General features: G+C 38.1%; 2 protein-coding genes across 4 annotated transcripts; one reads left to right on the forward strand and one right to left on the reverse strand.

Moving 5' to 3' along the window:
* The first annotated feature begins 1,038 nt into the window (after positions 1 to 1,038).
* Positions 1,039 to 10,957, forward strand: DIO1 (iodothyronine deiodinase 1). Its single transcript, XM_089515198.1, has 4 exons — positions 1,039 to 1,369; positions 6,825 to 6,968; positions 8,277 to 8,476; positions 9,517 to 10,957. The coding sequence occupies exons 1-4, from the start codon at positions 1,039 to 1,041 to the stop codon at positions 9,580 to 9,582; spliced, it is 741 nt and encodes a 246-aa protein (XP_089371324.1). The 3' UTR covers positions 9,583 to 10,957.
* Positions 10,958 to 11,777: 820 nt separating this feature from the next.
* IFT25 (intraflagellar transport 25) lies at positions 11,778 to 19,148 on the reverse strand. 3 transcript variants are annotated; one of them, XM_089518664.1, is made up of 5 exons: positions 18,865 to 19,148; positions 16,364 to 16,425; positions 14,644 to 14,712; positions 13,478 to 13,521; positions 11,778 to 11,958 (listed from the first exon to the last, which is right to left on the reverse strand). In XM_089518664.1, exons 1-5 carry the CDS (start codon positions 18,960 to 18,962, stop codon positions 11,860 to 11,862), a joined length of 372 nt encoding a protein of 123 aa, XP_089374790.1. In that variant the 5' UTR covers positions 18,963 to 19,148; the 3' UTR covers positions 11,778 to 11,859. The 3 variants fall into 3 exon arrangements, with proteins under 3 accessions (XP_089374790.1, XP_089374789.1, XP_089374791.1); XM_089518663.1 differs by having other exon boundaries at positions 16,319 to 16,425; XM_089518665.1 differs by lacking the exon at positions 11,778 to 11,958 and adding an exon at positions 12,618 to 13,120 and having other exon boundaries at positions 16,319 to 16,425.
* Between the last annotated feature and the right edge of the window lie 18 nt (positions 19,149 to 19,166).

Raw genomic sequence — 19,166 nt, forward strand, 5'->3', positions numbered from 1 at the left:
CTTCTGACTTATGACAACCCAGTCACAGAGTTTTCTTGGCAAGATCTATTCAGAGGGGGTTTGCCAGTGCCTTCCTCTGAGGTTGAGAGAGTATGACTTGTCCAAGGTCATTCCACACCAAAGCGGGAATTTGAACTCTGTTCACCAGAGCTGTAGTCCAGTTTGCAAACCTCTAAACCACACTGGCCCTGAGAATAAATGATAAAGATAACACATTTGGTCAAAACAGTGAAACTTAATTATTCATTTCGACCATGCCCTTAAGTCAAGTCCAATATAATGAAACTTAACATTTAACAGTTTCGTCACAATATATGTTGTCTTGTTTATTTCTGCAGCTGTTAAGTGATTGCTGAATGTACAGTCTGATTTAGTCTACTGCAGATTTTAAAATTTGCTACAAAATTAAAAATTCAAGTATGAACAAATTAATTATCATGTTAAGAAGTCCACTAATCAACTCAAATCATCTTGTAGGCCTGAAATACTGAAATCAGTTAAGCATAACTATTACAAATCACTGGATGGTATAATGGGTTGGGGTGACTGATGAGTTTGGAGTTGTGCTGCATGGTTCTTAGAAGGATAAAAAGGGAAACATTTTTCTTGGATTATTAAAAAAAAGGTATAAATAAGATTTTAAAAACCTAAGTGCCTGATGCCAGATCAAATCCTATGAGATCAAGTGTGGGACCTAATTCCATGTAAGGTGTTTAAGTCAATGTATGAAACAATATGCATGGAAAATCTAGTAGGCTGCAAAGATTCCTTTGGATTCTGATCCCAGACTATACAATGCAGACCTTGATTTCTGACATCTTGGAAATGGTACACTATGTGGTCCAATCAGTATTCCACTTAAGGCTTTGAGAGTACTTCAGAGCCAACAATTAGTTGCTCACGACCTCTTATGACCCTGTAGTAGAAATCACTGCATGTGATAGCTAAATAGGTTTGCCAATAATTAATCTGCCCTGTTTATTAGCTGTACCCTGGGGTTGTGTTTTGCACAACTTGCCCGCTTTTCATTTGGGCAGTATGTTCAGAGTCAAGAGAGTTTTGCAAAAGACCTGGATTCTTTTGCAGGTGTGCCTGTTTACTGCTATTGGTAAAACTCTTATGATCTTGTTCCCAGCTACTGTCAAGCGATATATATTGAAACAAGGGGAAAAGAGTAGCATAGGGAGGAACCCAAAGTTTGCCTATGAAAACTGGGGTCCAACGTTCTTCAGTTTCCAGTACTTACGCTTTGTCTTAAAAGTCAAGTGGAAGAGGTTAGAAGACGAAGCATTTCAAGGCTTTCCTGCGCCCAACACTACTGTGGTAGATTTTGAAGGGAAAATTCATCATATCCTGGACTTCATACAAGGTAAATTAAAACGACAGTGGGGACTTTTGAGAATTTGATATTCATTAGCACACAGTCTGAAGTGGTTTGAGATCCACTTCAGAACAGTTGCTGATTTGAATTTCAACCATGATTTCACAAACCATGATTTCTCAATTTAGAGCCAAAATGAATTAAAATCACTGTGAACTTTTGGAAACCATTATCAATAAATTGTATCTTCTGGATGGGGTAGCATAACCTCATTTTAACTTATGTATGATGAAGTGGGTAGAATAACTTTCTTTAATAACAACATGCTGATTTTGTCTGCTTCAGCCTATTATTCTTATAATGTATTGTCAGATCTCAGGGGAAAGCAAGGGGCAAACATTTAAATGTGACAGCAGCACCATCTCATGAGTGTTCAAGTACAAATGTACTTATTCCCAGGTAAGTATGAAAAGGGTAACAGCCTGAACCTCAGATGTACTTGTACTAACCATATAGGCCAGTCTTAAATCTCTACAGAGCAGAGGTACTGTTCACTGAAGTTCTAGACAGTAAAAAAACAGTGCTGGGAGAAATAAACACAAATTGTACTTTGCCCTCTTCCAGCACATTCATAAATCATTAAACTAATTCTCAGTAAGTAAAAATACACTGTCTTTAAAATGTACACAAAAACGATCATGCACATGCAGGCACACAATTGGCACTGAATAATTTAAGCATATTCATATGGAATAACATGTATTCAGAAGAAAAAAAATATGATATAGCTTGATAGATCAGGGGAAAACTGTAGATGTAGTGAATTTTGATTTCATTTAGGCTTTTGGCAAGGTTCTCCATTATAGCCTTTTTCTCATTCTGGAACTCAAGGTGGCTTACAAAAGTTAAAATGCACAGCCTCATAAGAAGACAATGGTAAATCCACTCTAAACAATTGTTGCCAAAAAAACTCCCATAGTAGGCTTGCCTTTGAGTCTCTGTAAGATGGAAATGTCTTAAAGGCAAACAGCAAAAGTGAAATGTAAGGTACTACATTTAGGCAGGGAAAATGAAATGCATACAAATAGGATGGGTGACACCTGGTTTGAAAACAGCACATGTGAAAAGAATCTAGTCCTTCAAAGTTTAAAGACATTAAAAGACCTTCTAAGAAGGAGAGTCCACCACCTTAAAAAAGCAGTTTCTTCCACTTTCAAACAGTTCTTAGAGTAAATAAGCTCTTCCTAATGTTTAGGTGGAATCTCTTTTCTTGTAACCTGAATGCAATTATTTGTGTTCCAGTCTTTGGAGCAGAAAAACACACACACACACACACCAAAAAATCAAAACAAAACCCACTAATCTTATACATGACATATCTTCAAAAAAATTAATTTGGCTCTTATATCAACTCTCCATTTTCTCTCCACACTGAACATACCCAGTCTCCCAAGCCATTTTTCCTAGAACTTGGTTCCCATGCTTTCTATCAGTTTGGTTGTTGTCCATTTCAGCTTGTCAATATCCCTTTTTTGGATGGTGATTCCCAAAGCAGGACACAGTAATCCAGTTCTGACCACAACAGAATAAATACTACTCCCCTTGATCCGGACTACTAAAACTCAGGGTAATTCCGTGAAGCTGTGTGGTGGGGAATTCAAGGTGAACAAAAGGAAGTAATTCACTTATTGGAAGTAGTATGCCTTTGAATATCAGTTGCTGTAGGACAAAAATGAAAGGATGCTGTTTCTGTCATGCTTGTTAGTTTCTCACAGTCATCTGTCTTGACACTGTAAGAAGAAACTGCTGGCTAGGCCTATGATCTGATCCAACATGTCTCATTTTATGATCTTGAGAGACAAAAGCAAAGGAACCGGTTTGCTTCTATTAATATCATAGAACTAGTTGTATCACCAGTGGTGTTGATGGGAGACAATATCAAATTCAATATAAATTATTGAATTTACTGTATGATCAGAAACAAGTAAATTTAACCTTAATACAGGTAATTTTAAATATCTTAATTGCAGGCATTTATAACATTCATATCATTTGTTTCAGGTGAGTCAAGGATGGTTGCAGTTACTTATTTGGAATGTGTGTGTTACTTCCCCTGGGATCTGTTCATGGTTAACAAATGTCTCTCCAAAATGTTGAGTGCATTGCAGGCAAACACCCAAGTTCTTCATGTTCGCTGATGAACTGGATAAGTAGAAACCAAGGCGGGTTACAGACGGGCAGGGGAAGACGTCTTGAAGGTGTCTTCCCCTGAATACAGAGCCTCCAGACCGCCCGCCCCAGGGGCGTGGCTAAGGTGTATGGGGCTTCCACACTGGGGGTAGTGAAGACGCCTCACCTGGGGCCGTTTCTTACCCGCAGTTTCCATACCGCCGCCTCGCAGGACGCTGCAAAGAGAGAGGTAGCTTCCGCACGGGCAGCCAAAAACGCGGCTTTTTTTTTTCTTTTGCCGGCTGGTGGAGGCGCAGCGGCAGCAGAAAGCATATGTGCACATTTAAAGCGCCCAGGCCCCTTTAAACTTTTCCCCCCGCCCTACCCAAGAACAATGGTGGTCTCCTGCCAGCTGGTGATCAGCTGGTGTTGGCATCCTTGTCCGCTTGCATGTTGGTAGTGTCACCAGCATCATGGATGCCTCCTCTCCTTTGGTCCCCGTGCTCTTGCTGAATCTGCAATGCACAGCCACAGCTGTCGCCACTGCCACCGCTGTCCCCCTGCCATCCCCCATCACCTCCCTTGTACATATGTAAATATTTAAAGTTTTAGGGGGTTTTATTGTTAGGTGAAAATGGCACAGGAATGTGTGTAGGGGTTCACTTTAAATTCCAAACTTTCCACAATTCTAGCAGTGCATGCGTACATGTTGCTCTAGGGTTAGGGTTACGAGCATTAAAATAGAGTGCAGCTGTGCTGCAGCTTCCACATCTGCATGGCATCTGACGCTCTAATTAGAGCCTCGGTGCAAACTACGCATGTTCCAGGACCCTGACTCATTATGCGACGCAGCAGACACGGAGCTTTTAAATGGGCAACTTAAATTAGCGGCGTAACAATTCTGGCGTACCGGTGCAGCAGCTTATAGACGGAGATGCGCAGTTGCGCTGTATATAGAAAGAAGCAGGGAAAAGCAGCACCTTTTTAATGCCGCTTCTTCCCGCTTGGGGCGTGTGGGCGGCGTGTTCATGGTGGCATTCAGGTAAGGGCCGTCTGAAGGCTATACCTTCATGACGTCATGAACACACCCCTTTTTGCCCGTCTGTAACCCACCCAAGTTTCTCAAAATGGGATCAACATGTCCCATTTCTTGTATGATCTGTTGCAGGAGTTAATTTTTCCATCAGGGCAATGTGCTATACTCTGCTGAAACAGTTACTGATACTATAATTTTTTTACATCTTTGTATTAGATTAAATACATTGTAGCTATTTGTAATAAAATAGATTTTGTATGGGATAAAGCTTTGTCTTCAGAGAAAATAGAGTAGACAATTTGCTGTAAAACTTAATTGTCAATTACATATTTAATCTAAATCATTTAATCTATAGTGTACTACTTCTGAATATTATTGGCATGGAAAGTGGAAGATGAGACATTTTAAAATGCAATTTATATTGTAGTCATATCTTTAATTCTTTCTTTAATGTTAATGTAATTTTAATTACAGATACATTAATTAAAGATACATTTATTTTAATGTATTTTTAATTGATTTCAACTAATTCAATTTTTATATATAGGATATGAAAGAGAATGTGTCATCTGTAAGAATAGTCTGTGGGGCAAACATGTCTTCCTAACCCCAATATACTTGGGGTAGCTGTGTTGGCTATGCAGCAAAATACAAGAAAACTCCAAATCCACACAACATTGATAGTTTATTTGGGCCAACCAGGAAGTACATCATGCAAGCTTTCAAAGTTTCACTGCTTCTTCATCATTCAAAGATGTTAAAAATCATACAGGAGAAGGAAAGTTACGATGTTAATAATAATGTAATGTAATAAAATTTATTCGGTCATTGACCAGTACGATGTTAGAATAACAGGCTTACATTTTGTCACTGATGTTGCTTCTGTTGTCAGTTAAGATGGTCTCGAGCAGTGATTCCCAAACTTTGGTTCTCCAGGTGTTTTGGATGTCAGCTGAAATCCCAAGCATCAGGAGGACCAAACTTTGGGAAACACTGATCAATGGAGGCATGGGCCACTCACCTTCTTGGCCATGTGAGGATCAGGAACAAAGAGCAGTAAAACAAAAGTCCAAAGCACACTGCCAAAAAAATCCAGTTAGAGATCGATTTAACTGCCCTGGTTGAATGCTAGGGAATCCTGGGAACTATAACTTATTGTGGCACCAGAGCTCTTGGACAGAGAAGGCTAAATGTCTCACAAAACTACAGTCCCAAGAATTTCCTAGCACTGAGCCAAGGCAGTTAAAGCAGTTTTAGACTGGATTATTTCTGCAGTGTGTTTTGGACCTAAGACAATAAAATTTCACATCCATTAGCAGCAGCAAATTTAATTCTATCCCAACATGTTATCAATGTCACTCTTCAAAAAATAACCCTAAATTGCTGATGCCACTTTTAATTTTTTTGTGAGTGATCTGATAACATGTGCTATAAAGAGGATATGCATACTTAGAAACAGATGGACTGTTTCTAGGGCTACCAATTGAAAACAATAGGACAGCTGTTCCCTTGTTTCCTCCTTTCACAGATTTTCAATGGTAAGAACAAAGATAGGGAGAAAACAGAGAAATACAAATGGAAGACTAGTTGCCTAGACACACCCCATAAACTTCTGAGTGAAGCCCAGCAACAGCACAGCAAAAGTCTTTCCTGGAAACACAGGCTGTCTTATTTGTTTGTTGTTGTGTGCCTTGAATAATAATAATAATGTTTTATTTATAGACCGCTATTCCGCAATGATCATAGCGGTGTACAATTAAAATTGCAATACAAAATTAGCCCCTACCCACCCCCTCACTCCCTCCAGGCTGGACGATGACAGTTGGCCATGGAGGGAGGGCTCTGTCTCTTCAGGGTAGTCCCGATGGTGTTGGACCCGCCCTCTCACTCCCTCCAGGCTAGATGATGACAGTTGGCCGTGGAGGGAGGGCTCTGTCCCTTTAAGGCAGTCCCGATGGTGTTGTTGAAGTCATTGTTGACTTATGGCAACCCTGTTTTCTTGAAAAGATTTGTTCAGGGGAGGTTTGACATTGCCTTCCTCTGAGGCTGAGAGCATGTGACTTGTCCATGGTCACCCAGTGGACTTCAGTCAGGAATTGAACCCTGGTCTCCAGTCAGTCCAACACTCCAACCACTATGCCACAATGGATCCCTCTAGAGCTCCCAAATCCTGTGTTATTTATATAATCAGATATTAGGTTCCCATATACAGATAATTCAGTAACATACTCGTTTTATTTTAAGTATTTTTATTAAAAAGTTATCCTTTCACTTCAAAGACTGTTTTCTATTTTGCAGACAAGAGGCCTTTGGTCTTAACATTTGGAAGCTGTACCTGACCTTCATTTATGTTTAAATTTGGCGAGTTCAAGAAGCTTGTAGAAGATTTCAGTTTTGCAGCAGATTTCCTTGTGATCTACATTGAAGAAGCTCATGCCTCAGGTGAAGCATGGTTGCTGTATCCTTGTAGCATGTATGAAGCATGCAGACTTGTCTATTTATGCATCTTGTCTATGAAAAGGTTTAAAATACAAGAAGATTTTCATATTTCCATGATTCAGATCATGTTGGTTGCAGAATGAAAAATCAAAATGAATGCTTTAAGAGGGGAAACCGGCAATTTTTAGTGCCAATTACAGCAGACCCACTGAATTAACAGGCATCTATGTAAATTTAATTGATTCAATGGCTCTTTTCTAGTAGGCACTAATATGGTGTAATCCCACTGCTGACACAAAATAGGAGATTCTGCCTACTGCTTTGCTACCACCAACTGTGAGGGTTTCCCCTTATCCCCATCTCCACCATCAATGTGAGGGCCTCCTTCTGTCCCACTATTGTGGTCACCAACTTGGGACTTCCTAAAAGTCCTTGTAGTTCTTCTGTGAGGTTTCATTTATCATCTAGCCCCTCTGGATACCAACATGCTTTATTCTGCTGCCACCACAGACATCATGTCTCAACTTGGGTTCCAGCATTCTCAGAGGCTCAAGTACAGCAATAGAAAAATAATTATTTATTAAACTGAAATTGAAGATAGCATCACTGATTACTAAATTAATACCTATATATCTTGACTGATGTCAATTCTAACACACAACTCATTCTCTCACTCATATCCTAGCTAACTTTTTCATTGTTGTTAACTGCCCTTAAATCAATCCCGACTCATGGATAACTAACTTTAACTCTCTCCTATCTCTGTCTCTAACTCTCCTAACTACTCTAACCCCTAAAACTCACTAAGTCTTAATCTTGACAGACTACTCTCTCATCCCTGACCAACTATCATACACCAGCCTTTTCAAAATCCGCTCAGACATTTCACCAATCACCACTCACTCCCATTGTTTTCATTCTCTCACCCCACTCCTTACAGATCCTTACCTTAGAAAATAAAATAAAAATAAAATAAAATAAGAACACCAAATACACAGTTTATTCATAACTATATTACCTCAATGTGTAATAAATGAAACAACATTTCCCCCGAAAACTCCAGAACATAACAACTAGATTTGGGCCATGATTAGTGGAGATACAGATTACTTATTAGTGGAGAAAAATCCTTCAAACTTTCCAATTCCCCACAGCCTAATGAGGATTGGGTGTATGATCAGTGACTTCAGACTGCTGTGACTGGAAGGGAAAAACACAGAAGACATTGGGGATAGAACAAAACAGCTTGAATTAATAAATGTAATATGAATAGATATTAAATAATTTGTTTAATCACACTGTTTGTTTTAGATGAATGGGCTTTTAAGAACAATATTGTTATTAAAAGTCACAGAACTCTCCAAGATCGTATACAGGCTGCACAGGTCCTGTTGAAACAGCATCCTTTATGTCCAGTGGTTCTGGACACTATGGAAAACCTGAGTAGCTCCAAATATGCAGCTCTTCCAGAAAGACTGTATGTGCTTCAAAGAGGACATATTGTCTATAAGGTAATCAAGTGTTAACTGACAATAAAAATGCAGGGGCTACAATTATGTGTGGCTCAGCGCAGTGTAGTAGTTCCACATGTGGATCTATGCTAGGTTAAGCCATATATCAGTCCCTTGAATTTACCATACAGCCCCAACCCACCATGGCCATTCTATGGCTAATGTGAAGCGTGCAGGATTGGAGAAGCACAAAATCTTCAGTGGATCTCATCAATGGGACTTGATTCTCCTTAAAGAGAAATAGATACAGGACTAAATCCAGTGGGCTAGTCCCAAAGGAATAGACCCAGTGAATCAGCTGCTAAATGGTTAATCAACACTTAATTCAGTGGGTCTAATCTAGCTGGGTTTAACAACTGGATTAAGACCATAGATTCTACTGAACACAAGGCTCAGCCTTGTACTTCTATCTGTTAGGAGCACATTGCATGCAAATATTTGTGATCTCTTATGTTAAGAAATAAATATGGAAAGGTTACACTTCTGAGCTGAGAAAAGGTGGGAAAAGAGGTAGCTTGCCAACTACCCTCTTTCTTACCCTAAGAGATTTCATTTACTTGGCTGCAAAGGTAACTGTGCATCTGAGACCCTGTAGAAGAGGATTGTTCCTTATGGGAACTATTTGGTGGGTGATATGTAACATAAAAATAGGTAGAGTGTAGATTAAGAAGTGCTGCTGAAAAGCACAGAGATCAATCTGTTTTATAAAATCACAGAAAAGACTTGATATATCTTTACATGCATTTACATGTAACATGATTTATTCTTTAGAGTCCATAAGGAAGATAATACATACCAAATAACCTATAGGAGGAATTATAATTGTTACAAAATTACAAAATAAAAAAATGTATAAAATTGAGGTAGTGTTACAAAATTATGGCCAGACCCCATGCTTTCTAACATTATGTTTTCATAAAGTATAAGAGTATACTTTAAAGTATGTTTCCTTCTCTCAACTCTCTCCTGATTCCTTCCCTACACCCTTCACTCCATTTCCCAAAACTATTAAGGAAAACACTGTATTCTTCCTTTTACAGGGCGGAGTGGGACCTTGGAATTACTGTCCACAAGAAGTACGTGAAGTTTTGGAAGAATTACTTTAAATAATAAAACAGATGTTATGACGATCAAACACACATACATACACACACATGGTAATCCCCTAGTTTAACTAATTCAAATATATCTTTAAAGGAGAAAATCCCGATTAATTTAAGAGAAGTGAAAACTGACATACTGTCAGCTAAGTGTTTAGTGACTATTAGCTGTCCACAGACGTATAAATGCACATATTAAATTAAGCATTTAGTAGCTGCACTTACACATGACAATCTGCAATTGCTAATATCAATTAACTTGGCTTAAGCAACATGTGCAAACAACAGTGGCACAATCAGCTGAGAAACATCTGTAGGGAAATGTCTCTATATAGCAAATTATTTATTTGAAGCCATACAGTTCCCATATTTCTCCCTTTTTTTTACAATACTATAAAACAAAATGGCTGTTGAATTGTGAGGATTGCACAAGTTGCTTCTCATTAAACATTTCCCAGTTGAAGCAATCTTTACACTGTTGAAAATGGTGAAGAGTTTATCTTTGATCACAATTTCATACTGGACACTTGATTAATTCCAGACCCCACTATATGCCCCTGTTGGGATTATAGTCATTTGGTTCTGCTATATATTCTGAAGAGGAGCAGCCCTTTCAGATGCCTTAAGTTGGGGATGGGACTACTTGGATTGGCCAAAGAGGATGCAACTCATGCTCTTAATATGCATTGACACATGTAGCTTTTTCACCCTCTCCTCTTCACATAATGGGCAGCAGCACATTCAGAGCTAATGTTTCCAATGTCTACTAGCATATAATGGCTTTTTGAACTTTCTGAACTATTGTAATCAACTGCTTAGTTTTGTTTCTATTCATTTTTATTTATGACAGTCATAGCTTAAAATGTGAAGAGCTGTGACCTGATTTGGGGAAAAATGGATAGAAACAAGATGCTAAACTACCATTATTAAACTATGTCAAAGTATCAACTGGACTGATTATTTTTTTACTACCACTTAAAAAAATAGTTATAAGTCCACATAAAAGCATAATTATCAGCTGGAGAATTATGAATAATGGTTATATGTGTTTGAATTTTTGAAGGAGGAAAGGGGAAGACTATTTAAGATAAGATCATCTCTATTTCTTGTGATGTAATGCAATATTGTAGATGTTATGAAGGACCATGTAGAATTTCACAAAATTCTGATGTAAAAATATTCATCAAGTAACCATTATCGGCTCAGGTATTTTGGACAAGACAATTTTGGAGTGATCTGCCCTACCTCTTATTGTGGGAATAAGTGATACTAGCAAGGAACCCTAGCGCTATTTTAAACATGTCAAAGTGTTTAAATTCTTTCATTGAATTTTTTTTACTGTTTCCTTTAAACATTGGAATTACCCTTGTATTTACTAAAATACATTTGAAACGCTGCTCTATTTCAAAAGTAGTTCTTGTATGGTGTGAAAGGCTTCGCTGAGACACCACAAGTCCAAATCTCCCTTAGGCATGAGGTTGTATGTGAAACAAGTTCCATAGTATACAGTCGGCCCTTCTTATACACGGATTTTTTATACACGGATTCAAGCACACACGGTTTGAAAATGTTCAAAAAAAGTATAAATTTCAAATAGCAAACCTTGATTTTCCCTTTTTTATAAGGGACACCATTTTGCTATGTCATTATATTTAATGGGACTTGAGCATACATGGATTTTGTTATACATGGGGGATCTTGGAACCAAACCCCAGCATATAACAAGGGTCCACTGTACATGGATTTGAACCCTCTATAAAGTACTTCCAGAATAGATCATTTCCTACACTTTTAGCTGCTATTGAAAATTCTGCAAACAGGACTTGGTTTACCTCTTTCCCTTGAAGTGTATTCATAACATAATAGATCTTTTATGCATGCTTCATAACTGTGTATAATAGTACACAAGGGACAAGATGCTGGACTACAGAATTTACATTCACACAGTTGAAATTATCTCAAATTAAGAGGCAGTCAAGGATGTTTCTGACACTGGGCCAAGTTACATTTATGTAAGGTTTCTCCATCCATATACAATTCCTAGATCAGAGACCTAGTGACAGCAAGAAATAGGTCTGTGTTTACAGAAAACATGTTATGTTCTCTGCAGAAAAGAATGCTATTTATTTGTACAAACATGAATATTTTTTCAGAACTGAAAAAAAATACTCTTATAAAAACATTTATAAAACATACTTTAATGTTTGGATTACATACCTTATATTGCAATCAATACAATTTTATTATTGTGTTGCAAACAACTTTTAAATTTTATATAAAATATCAAGCTATTCCTTCTGCTGTTACCCTATGAACTGATACAAAAGCATCAAAAGCGGACAAAATTATGAATCGCAAATATGTAGCTTGCATCTCAGGAAACTGCCAAAAGAAAAACAATCATATTAAAATCAATATTATAAAATTATGAGCACAATTTAGACACATGAAAATGCTTAAGATCCATTAATTTCAATAGGAGAGGCTTAGGCATATTCTTAATTTTGGTACTGAAATCAATGGGACTTAAAACTACTTAGTTTTAGCTGAAACGTTCAAAATTAACTTCTATATGAAATTAAAACTCTAATTCTGAATCTTGATGTGGGAGGTCTTTTCAAGAACTCTGGTGCTATTACATAACTGCTATGACTCTCCAGCATTATGAAACATGATGTGAAGTCCCAAGCATGAACTAGTGGCAGGTATGATTGTGATAAGCCTTTTAAGTACTGTTCCTTAAAAAAGTAAGATCTAAATCAGAGTTCCTGCACACCACTCTTAATTCTATATTTTGAAGGCCCCCATATTTCTAACTTGATGGCGATTGCACATGCCACTTTCCTCCCGTAGCTGCCCCATCCCCTACCCAACTCTTATCATTTATAGGGGAAACTCGTGAATGAACTGCCAATCGCACAATGCCCTGGATGTGAAAAGTCATTCCTGGGGCACTTGCATTATTGTCAGTCACATGGTGTCACTGTTCCCTCCTTCCCCCCCTCCCCTGGCTATTTTTTAATAAAATACTCATTTTTGTGCAATTCCAGAGCTCTGGAGCTCTTCAGCCTCAATGGGTGTTTTTTTTTTAAAGTTAAAACGTTAAACTGCATCCGCAGAGCTCCAAAACTGTGTGAGGAACGTTAAAACAACTTCTGGGTAGGGATGGTGGAGTTAAAGGAGAGGACAGGAAGGGGACACCATGGTGGCAGCAGCCCCCCAGTTGTGGGACAGCAAATGGGTGTGATAATGGCAGTAATAAAAGCAATATGTTGCCATTTTTTTTCTCCCTTGATTGCGGTGAGAAAGGGGTTGGTGTGATAAAGCCCTTAGTCCTACCTACACTAGGCACAATGAAATGAATGGCACTTGTTAGTCATAACTCAGTTCCACTGATTTCAGCGGGTCAACACAAGGTAGTACTAACACTGGATTTAGCTGACAAATGGTTGTTTGACAGACATACTCATATATTGATCTCCAAAATGTTGAGATGTCAACAAGCACGAATGAAACCTTTCTGCCCATTCCAGAGGCAGCAATCCTAAACAAATTGACAGGGGACTAAATTCAATTGAGCTCACTAAGATTTATTATTTATGAGTAAATATATTTAGGATAGCATTGCATATATCTCAAAATCTGGAAAAAAAGTCTAGTTAAGGTAACAGTCCTTAATCATAATTGTCAGCATTCATTAATTTTAGACATGTAAGACTATAGTATCTGCATTTTAGATATTTAATGTAATATATAGACATATAGTATGAACACAAAAGTACCTGTACAGAGTTCTTTAGACTGGATTTTTTTCCTAAACTTCTATTTTAAAAAATAATAGCTGAGCTAACGAAAGATTAATTTTCTATTATTTATACATATTGCATCAGTATATACTCACAGAAATTTCTTCATTTTGAAGCTCTCCTTCCTTATATTGCAGCTCTACAATTAAAAAAAAAAAGGATATGCACACAAGTTAGTGTATGACATACTGATCTGAGAATCCAGAGAAGCATAAAGCATCCTACCTCTAGTGAAAGCTATAGTTTCATTGAAGCCAGTACTCAAATCAGGTTAAAAAGAATTTAAAATGCATTTGCTTCTCTTATAAGAATCTACCCAAAGTTTAAAGTTTGCCTGCCAAAACCTATTTTCTGACTTTTTCCATTAAGTAAAACCTGGTGGGTAGCAACTAGGATTGGGACCTTTTTTATCAGTGGAACTCTATGCGTGGACGGGCCTTCCCCAATAAACACAAGAGGCACCAACTCTTTCATCATTCCAGAGAGAAATTAGACAAAACCCAAGGCTTTTTGTCAGTTGGGAAACAAATAGTAATTAACATTTATGTAACACTTTTTCTAAGGCTGCATCCAGTTTGACACCATTGTTACTGCCATGGCTCAATACTATGGAATTCTGGGAATTGTAGTTTGTTGTGGCATCACAGCTCTTAGAGAAGGGTAAATGTCTTACAAAACTACAATTCCCAGAATTCCATAGCATTGAGCCATGACAGTTAAAGTGGCATCAAACTGGATTAGTTCTGCTGTGCAGATCCAATCTAAGTATTCAAAGTACTTCAAATGTTTTGTCTAAATGTATAATTGCAAAGACCCTGTAAGACAGGTGGTAGTATGCATAGCACTTAATTGTTACGTGAAATGAAGAAAGGGTAATTAACTGAATTGATTAATGTACTAGGCAGGTATTTGCAACAATTCTACATACAAAAGATGTTGTGAATAATTATTAATTAAAAGATGTTGTGAATTAGCTGATGATTCCTTAGACTTTAAGTGAGTGAACTCTGTTCAAATCCTATAAGTGTAATCAGAGTTTGATCAAGTTCAGTAGAACATCCGTCCAGTACCTATATACATGACTGCAGTTTGAGGTGTATATTCAGTTGTTAGTCCACTAGATTAGACCTGTTGAATCAGTGAAAACTTATGTCAATTCCATTTATTCAATGAGTCTGGTTTGGTTGGGACTAACAAGTGGAATAAAGCCTTGATATATCATGATATATTTAACTTCAGCTATTATATTAAGTATAATTACCTTTTTCAATGCATAGCTCAAAATCGGCTGGCTCTTTAGACATAGTTTTTTCAATCCGTAATCTCTGCACTAGAGACAGTAATAGGAAAAAATCCTTTGTCTTTTACACCTTCAATTTGTTTGGCTCTTTTAAAAATCAATCACAAAATAGTGTTTACACAATAATTTTCAATTTTTCATAAAATTAAATTCTTCATGAAAATATGAGTTAGAGAACTTTAAAACAATATAAGGTGGCATTGATAATGCTGTGATCAACAGATCCCTGTCTGTGTGTTAAAGCCAGTTTGCTGTACTTTGTACCTCCTATTTTTCATACAGAAATTAGTTATCTGCATGCACTCACAGTTACCGTCTGACACAAATGCTTTCACCAATGAAGCCAAGAGCTTCCACATACCTCAGCATGTACCCCTCATAAAACTCTGATCAGTATTTTTAGCTCTGATGCATGCAAACAGGGAACTGTTGAACAGGAAAGCTGATAGAGAGTCCATCAGGCTGAGGAAAAGGGAGAAAAAGAGAGCAGGGCCACCATCAGCCTTCCTGAGGAACTAGCACCATTGATCAGTGCTGACAGTCTTCACAGCTGGCCTTGATTTGCATATTGTTTCTTTCTTCTATGTTTATTACATTAATAGTTTTTGGTATCTCCTATATGTTATGGATTTTTGTGTGTAATAGATATTTTTACAAAGTTTCTTTATTTGTTTTCTTTTAATTTGTTTCAACTGATTTCAAAATACAGATTTGCTACAACAGATCTGCCTTAATCACTGAGCCACCATGTCCGATACCTTCTATAGCCTGTGCTATATAACTACAGAGTGCACAGAGAGCACCTTGTGTATTTTATTATAGTAGGCTCCTTGTAGCCTGTAGTTACTCTAGTGGAACTCACACAAAATAAGCTACGTGAACGAAGAGCAGTTTATGTTTCTCACATAAGCATTCCTGGAGGTTCCTGCTTGCTTTTTATACATACGTTTCTTTCTGCCTTGTCAGAAGATTTGGAATTCCCATCACAACCCTGTTTTTGCAACAGAGCTAGAAACTTGCCCTGTGTATTTTCAAACAACTTCTGGAATATGGCTGCATACATAGATCTATTTGTTGTTGCTGTCTGCCTTCAAGTTATTTCTGACTTATGGTGATCCTGTTTTCTTGGCAAGATTTATTCAGGGAAGATTTGCCCTTGCCTTCCTCTGAGGCCGAGTGGTGTGAGTTCCTTAAGTCACCCAAGCAATTTCCATGGATAAGCAGAGATTCAAATTCTGGGCTCCCAGAGTCCCAGTGCAACACACAAACCATTACATCATGCTGACTTGTAGACCTGTACCTAGGATTAAATTTTATTTGTTGTTTCAGGTCTGGAGGAATGAAAATCAGTTGCCAGTCTAGGTAAATGTGGCCACCAGTGAAGTGTAGCACATCTTGAATCCCTTGGGAAGTGGATATCTGTGTATGCTTCTCTCTCCTGGAAGGACATGTGGGAATTTTCTTTGTATTTCACATATGAAAAGTTTACAAGTACAGTCAGTCAGGGCCTAAATTACTAGTTAAATCATGAAAATTAGGCCTAACTTTCCAAGTAAAATCCAAATCCAAATGTTCATTTCCTGAAATATATAGAAGTATAAAACAATATTTAAAATGGCTATGTAACATAACTTACCTAAATAACATTGGATTGTGATCTTGTTTATGGTTACACACTTACTTAAAGAAATAATAAATTCTTGTGGAAACATTCCAGTTGTTGTCCAAAAAGTTTCAGATCGTCTGTTAAAAGAAAGTGAAATGCCCTCTATGAATATATAATGTTACTGTAGATACATATTTCAGATATCTGCAGCATAGAAAATTAAAAATAACTCTATCCAAAATTCCATTTTACAATTAGTACTAATTTACCTTGTGGGTACCTGCTGAGGGTAACCTGAGGTGGTAGTAGGGATTTTAATCAGAAAAATAATGTGAGGGGAGGGGCAAATTCTCAGACTGGTATAAAAGAAAAGTAAAAGAGCTAAATACACGGTAATATTTAGTATCATGCTGGCTATGTCAATTTACTTACAAGCATGTCATGCTGAATAAATTGTGACTTATTCCTACATAATTAAGAACTGTCAAAACCATCTCTGAGTGTTCTTTGCTTAAAAAGACCCTATGAAATTAATGTGGTCACCATAAGTTGACAGGTGACTTATGTGCATAGGATTATTCTTAAGTAAGTGTGCACAGGATTGGAGCCTAAACTTAAATACTAACATGAATGAGATGGCTGCCAAATAAACACAGATAAACTGTAAAAAAAAACACCTCCCTTCCAAGGGAGACCAGGATGGCTCCATCCTTGTTGTCCTTCCGGCGGCAGGTAAAGACGTTTCTATGCTGCCAGGCATTTGCATGACAGGGATGCGGTTTTGTTTTTTCTTGTTTTATAGACTTTTAAATTTTAATAATGTAATGTTTTTCATTGTTTGTATTGTTTAATTGTTTTTTAAATTTGTATTTTACATATTTATAGTGTTTTATCTTGGAATGTTTTAGATTTGTAAGCTGCCTTGACTACACGGAGGAAGGCGGGGTATAAATTAACATAAACATAATAATAATAATAATAATAATAATAATAATAATAAATGAGCTTGGAGCTGAAAAATGACTAGTTCAGCTTTTCCCACATAAAAATAGTAGCTCCCTACACAGTTATGCAAAGATCCTTAAATGGTATGAAAAATACTGAAATGGCCTTCCAGTATACTGTTTGTTGTTATTTGCTCTCAAGTCAGCTGTGATACAGCAACCCCATGAATGAGAGATCTTGAAGATCATCAATAATCCTCCTCAGGTCCTGCAAATTCAAGACTGTACATTTGTTAATTCAGTGAATCCAGCTGTCATGGGGTCTCTCTCTCTTCCTACTGTCTCCCTCCCCCTTTACCAAATATTATTGTCTTTGCTAATGAGTTACATCACATCATGATATATTAAGTATATAAAGTACAATAGCCTCAGTTTGGTCATTTGGCTACTAGGACAAGTTCAGGGTTGATTTGCTTTTCCAGCCTGTTGGTTATTTTGGCAGACTGTGTTATCCATAGACTTCTCCTCCAGCGTCACACTTCAAATGAGCTGACTCTCTTCTTGTCAGCTTTCTTCAGTATCCAGCTTTTGCAACCATATACAGAAACAGGAAATGCTATAAGATGGATGAGCCTGACTTTGGTATTCAGTGATACATCCTGACCTTTGAGGATCTTTTCTAGTTCCTTCATAGCTGCCATTCCAAGTCCTCATCTTCCTCTGGTTTCTGGACTGGTCTCCATTTTGATTAATGACTGAGCCAAGCATTAGATTGTAAGCATTATATTGTACATCTTATCAAGATAAGATATAGACGAGATGCATTGGCGCATATTGATACGATGCATATGATGGTTTTGCACCATGAAAATTAAATGCATTTGATTCACTGTCAAAAAAATAACATATCCAGGTAACAACTTAGGTGTATCTGTGACTTAGTACTCAGTTTGGGCCTTAAGAGTTCAGATTCATCAAAGAGAGTAAAATATTTATATTTATTTGTTAATATCTTTGTAAAGAATCCTAACTGTGGCTGAGTCAGTCAGAAACCTCTGGGAAGGACTGACTGGACCATGGCTAAGAATCTGTATGAGTGTGTTGAGCAGTTGGTTGGTCATGCCCCCATTTTCCTTGCATGCCCTCCATTTTGGGGTGTCTCGCCCTCCTTTTCGGTGAGGACCTCCGGTCATCCTTTCATTGCCAACGACATTGAAAGATGTCATGCAGATTGTAAATATGAGGACCAATGTCCAATGGACCTCATTTCCAAGGTCTTGTAAGGAAACCACTCTTTGAAATTCTGTTTTAAAGCAATCTGAAGGAGGGTTAAGGGCCAAAACACACTGCAGAAATAATCCAGTTTGAGACCGCTTTAACTGGTCTGGCTCAGTGCTAGGAACTGTATAGGGAACTGTTGTGGCTCCATGGCTCTCTGACAGTGAAGGCTAAATGTCGCACAACACTAGTTCCCAGAACCCCCTAGCATTGAGCCAGGGCAGTTAAAGCGGTCTCAGACTGGATTATTTCTGCAGTGTGTTCTGGCTCTACACACTTACAGCCCACACACACGTTTGCAGCTTTGATGATTTCAGCCCCCAACCCCTGCTCCTGCCCAGGCTCCCAACCGACCCGTCCGTGATATTCTCAGGGGGGTACTTTTCATCGCTGGAGGTGGCCAGGACCACTTCGGCCCCTTCGGAGCTGAGGCAGTAGTCTGTGAATTTCATCGCCTCTAGATTAAGCCCCCAAAGGAAACCTTCGCTAGCTAGGCCTCCCGCCTTGGAAGCCGCTCGGTTGCCTAGCAACCCTGTCTCTTCGCCCCTCCTCACAAAATGGCTTCACTTCCGGCCGCCATTTTCTTCCTCCTCTGGACGCTGTTCATAGGAAACAATGGCGCCCCCTCTGTCTCTCCTTCCTCCTTTTAAGAGCGA

This window comes from Sceloporus occidentalis, unplaced genomic scaffold, assembly GCF_023333645.1.
Source record: "Sceloporus occidentalis isolate IW3139 unplaced genomic scaffold, rSceOcc1.0.p SCAF_3, whole genome shotgun sequence".
Lineage (NCBI taxonomy): Eukaryota > Metazoa > Chordata > Lepidosauria > Squamata > Phrynosomatidae > Sceloporus > Sceloporus occidentalis.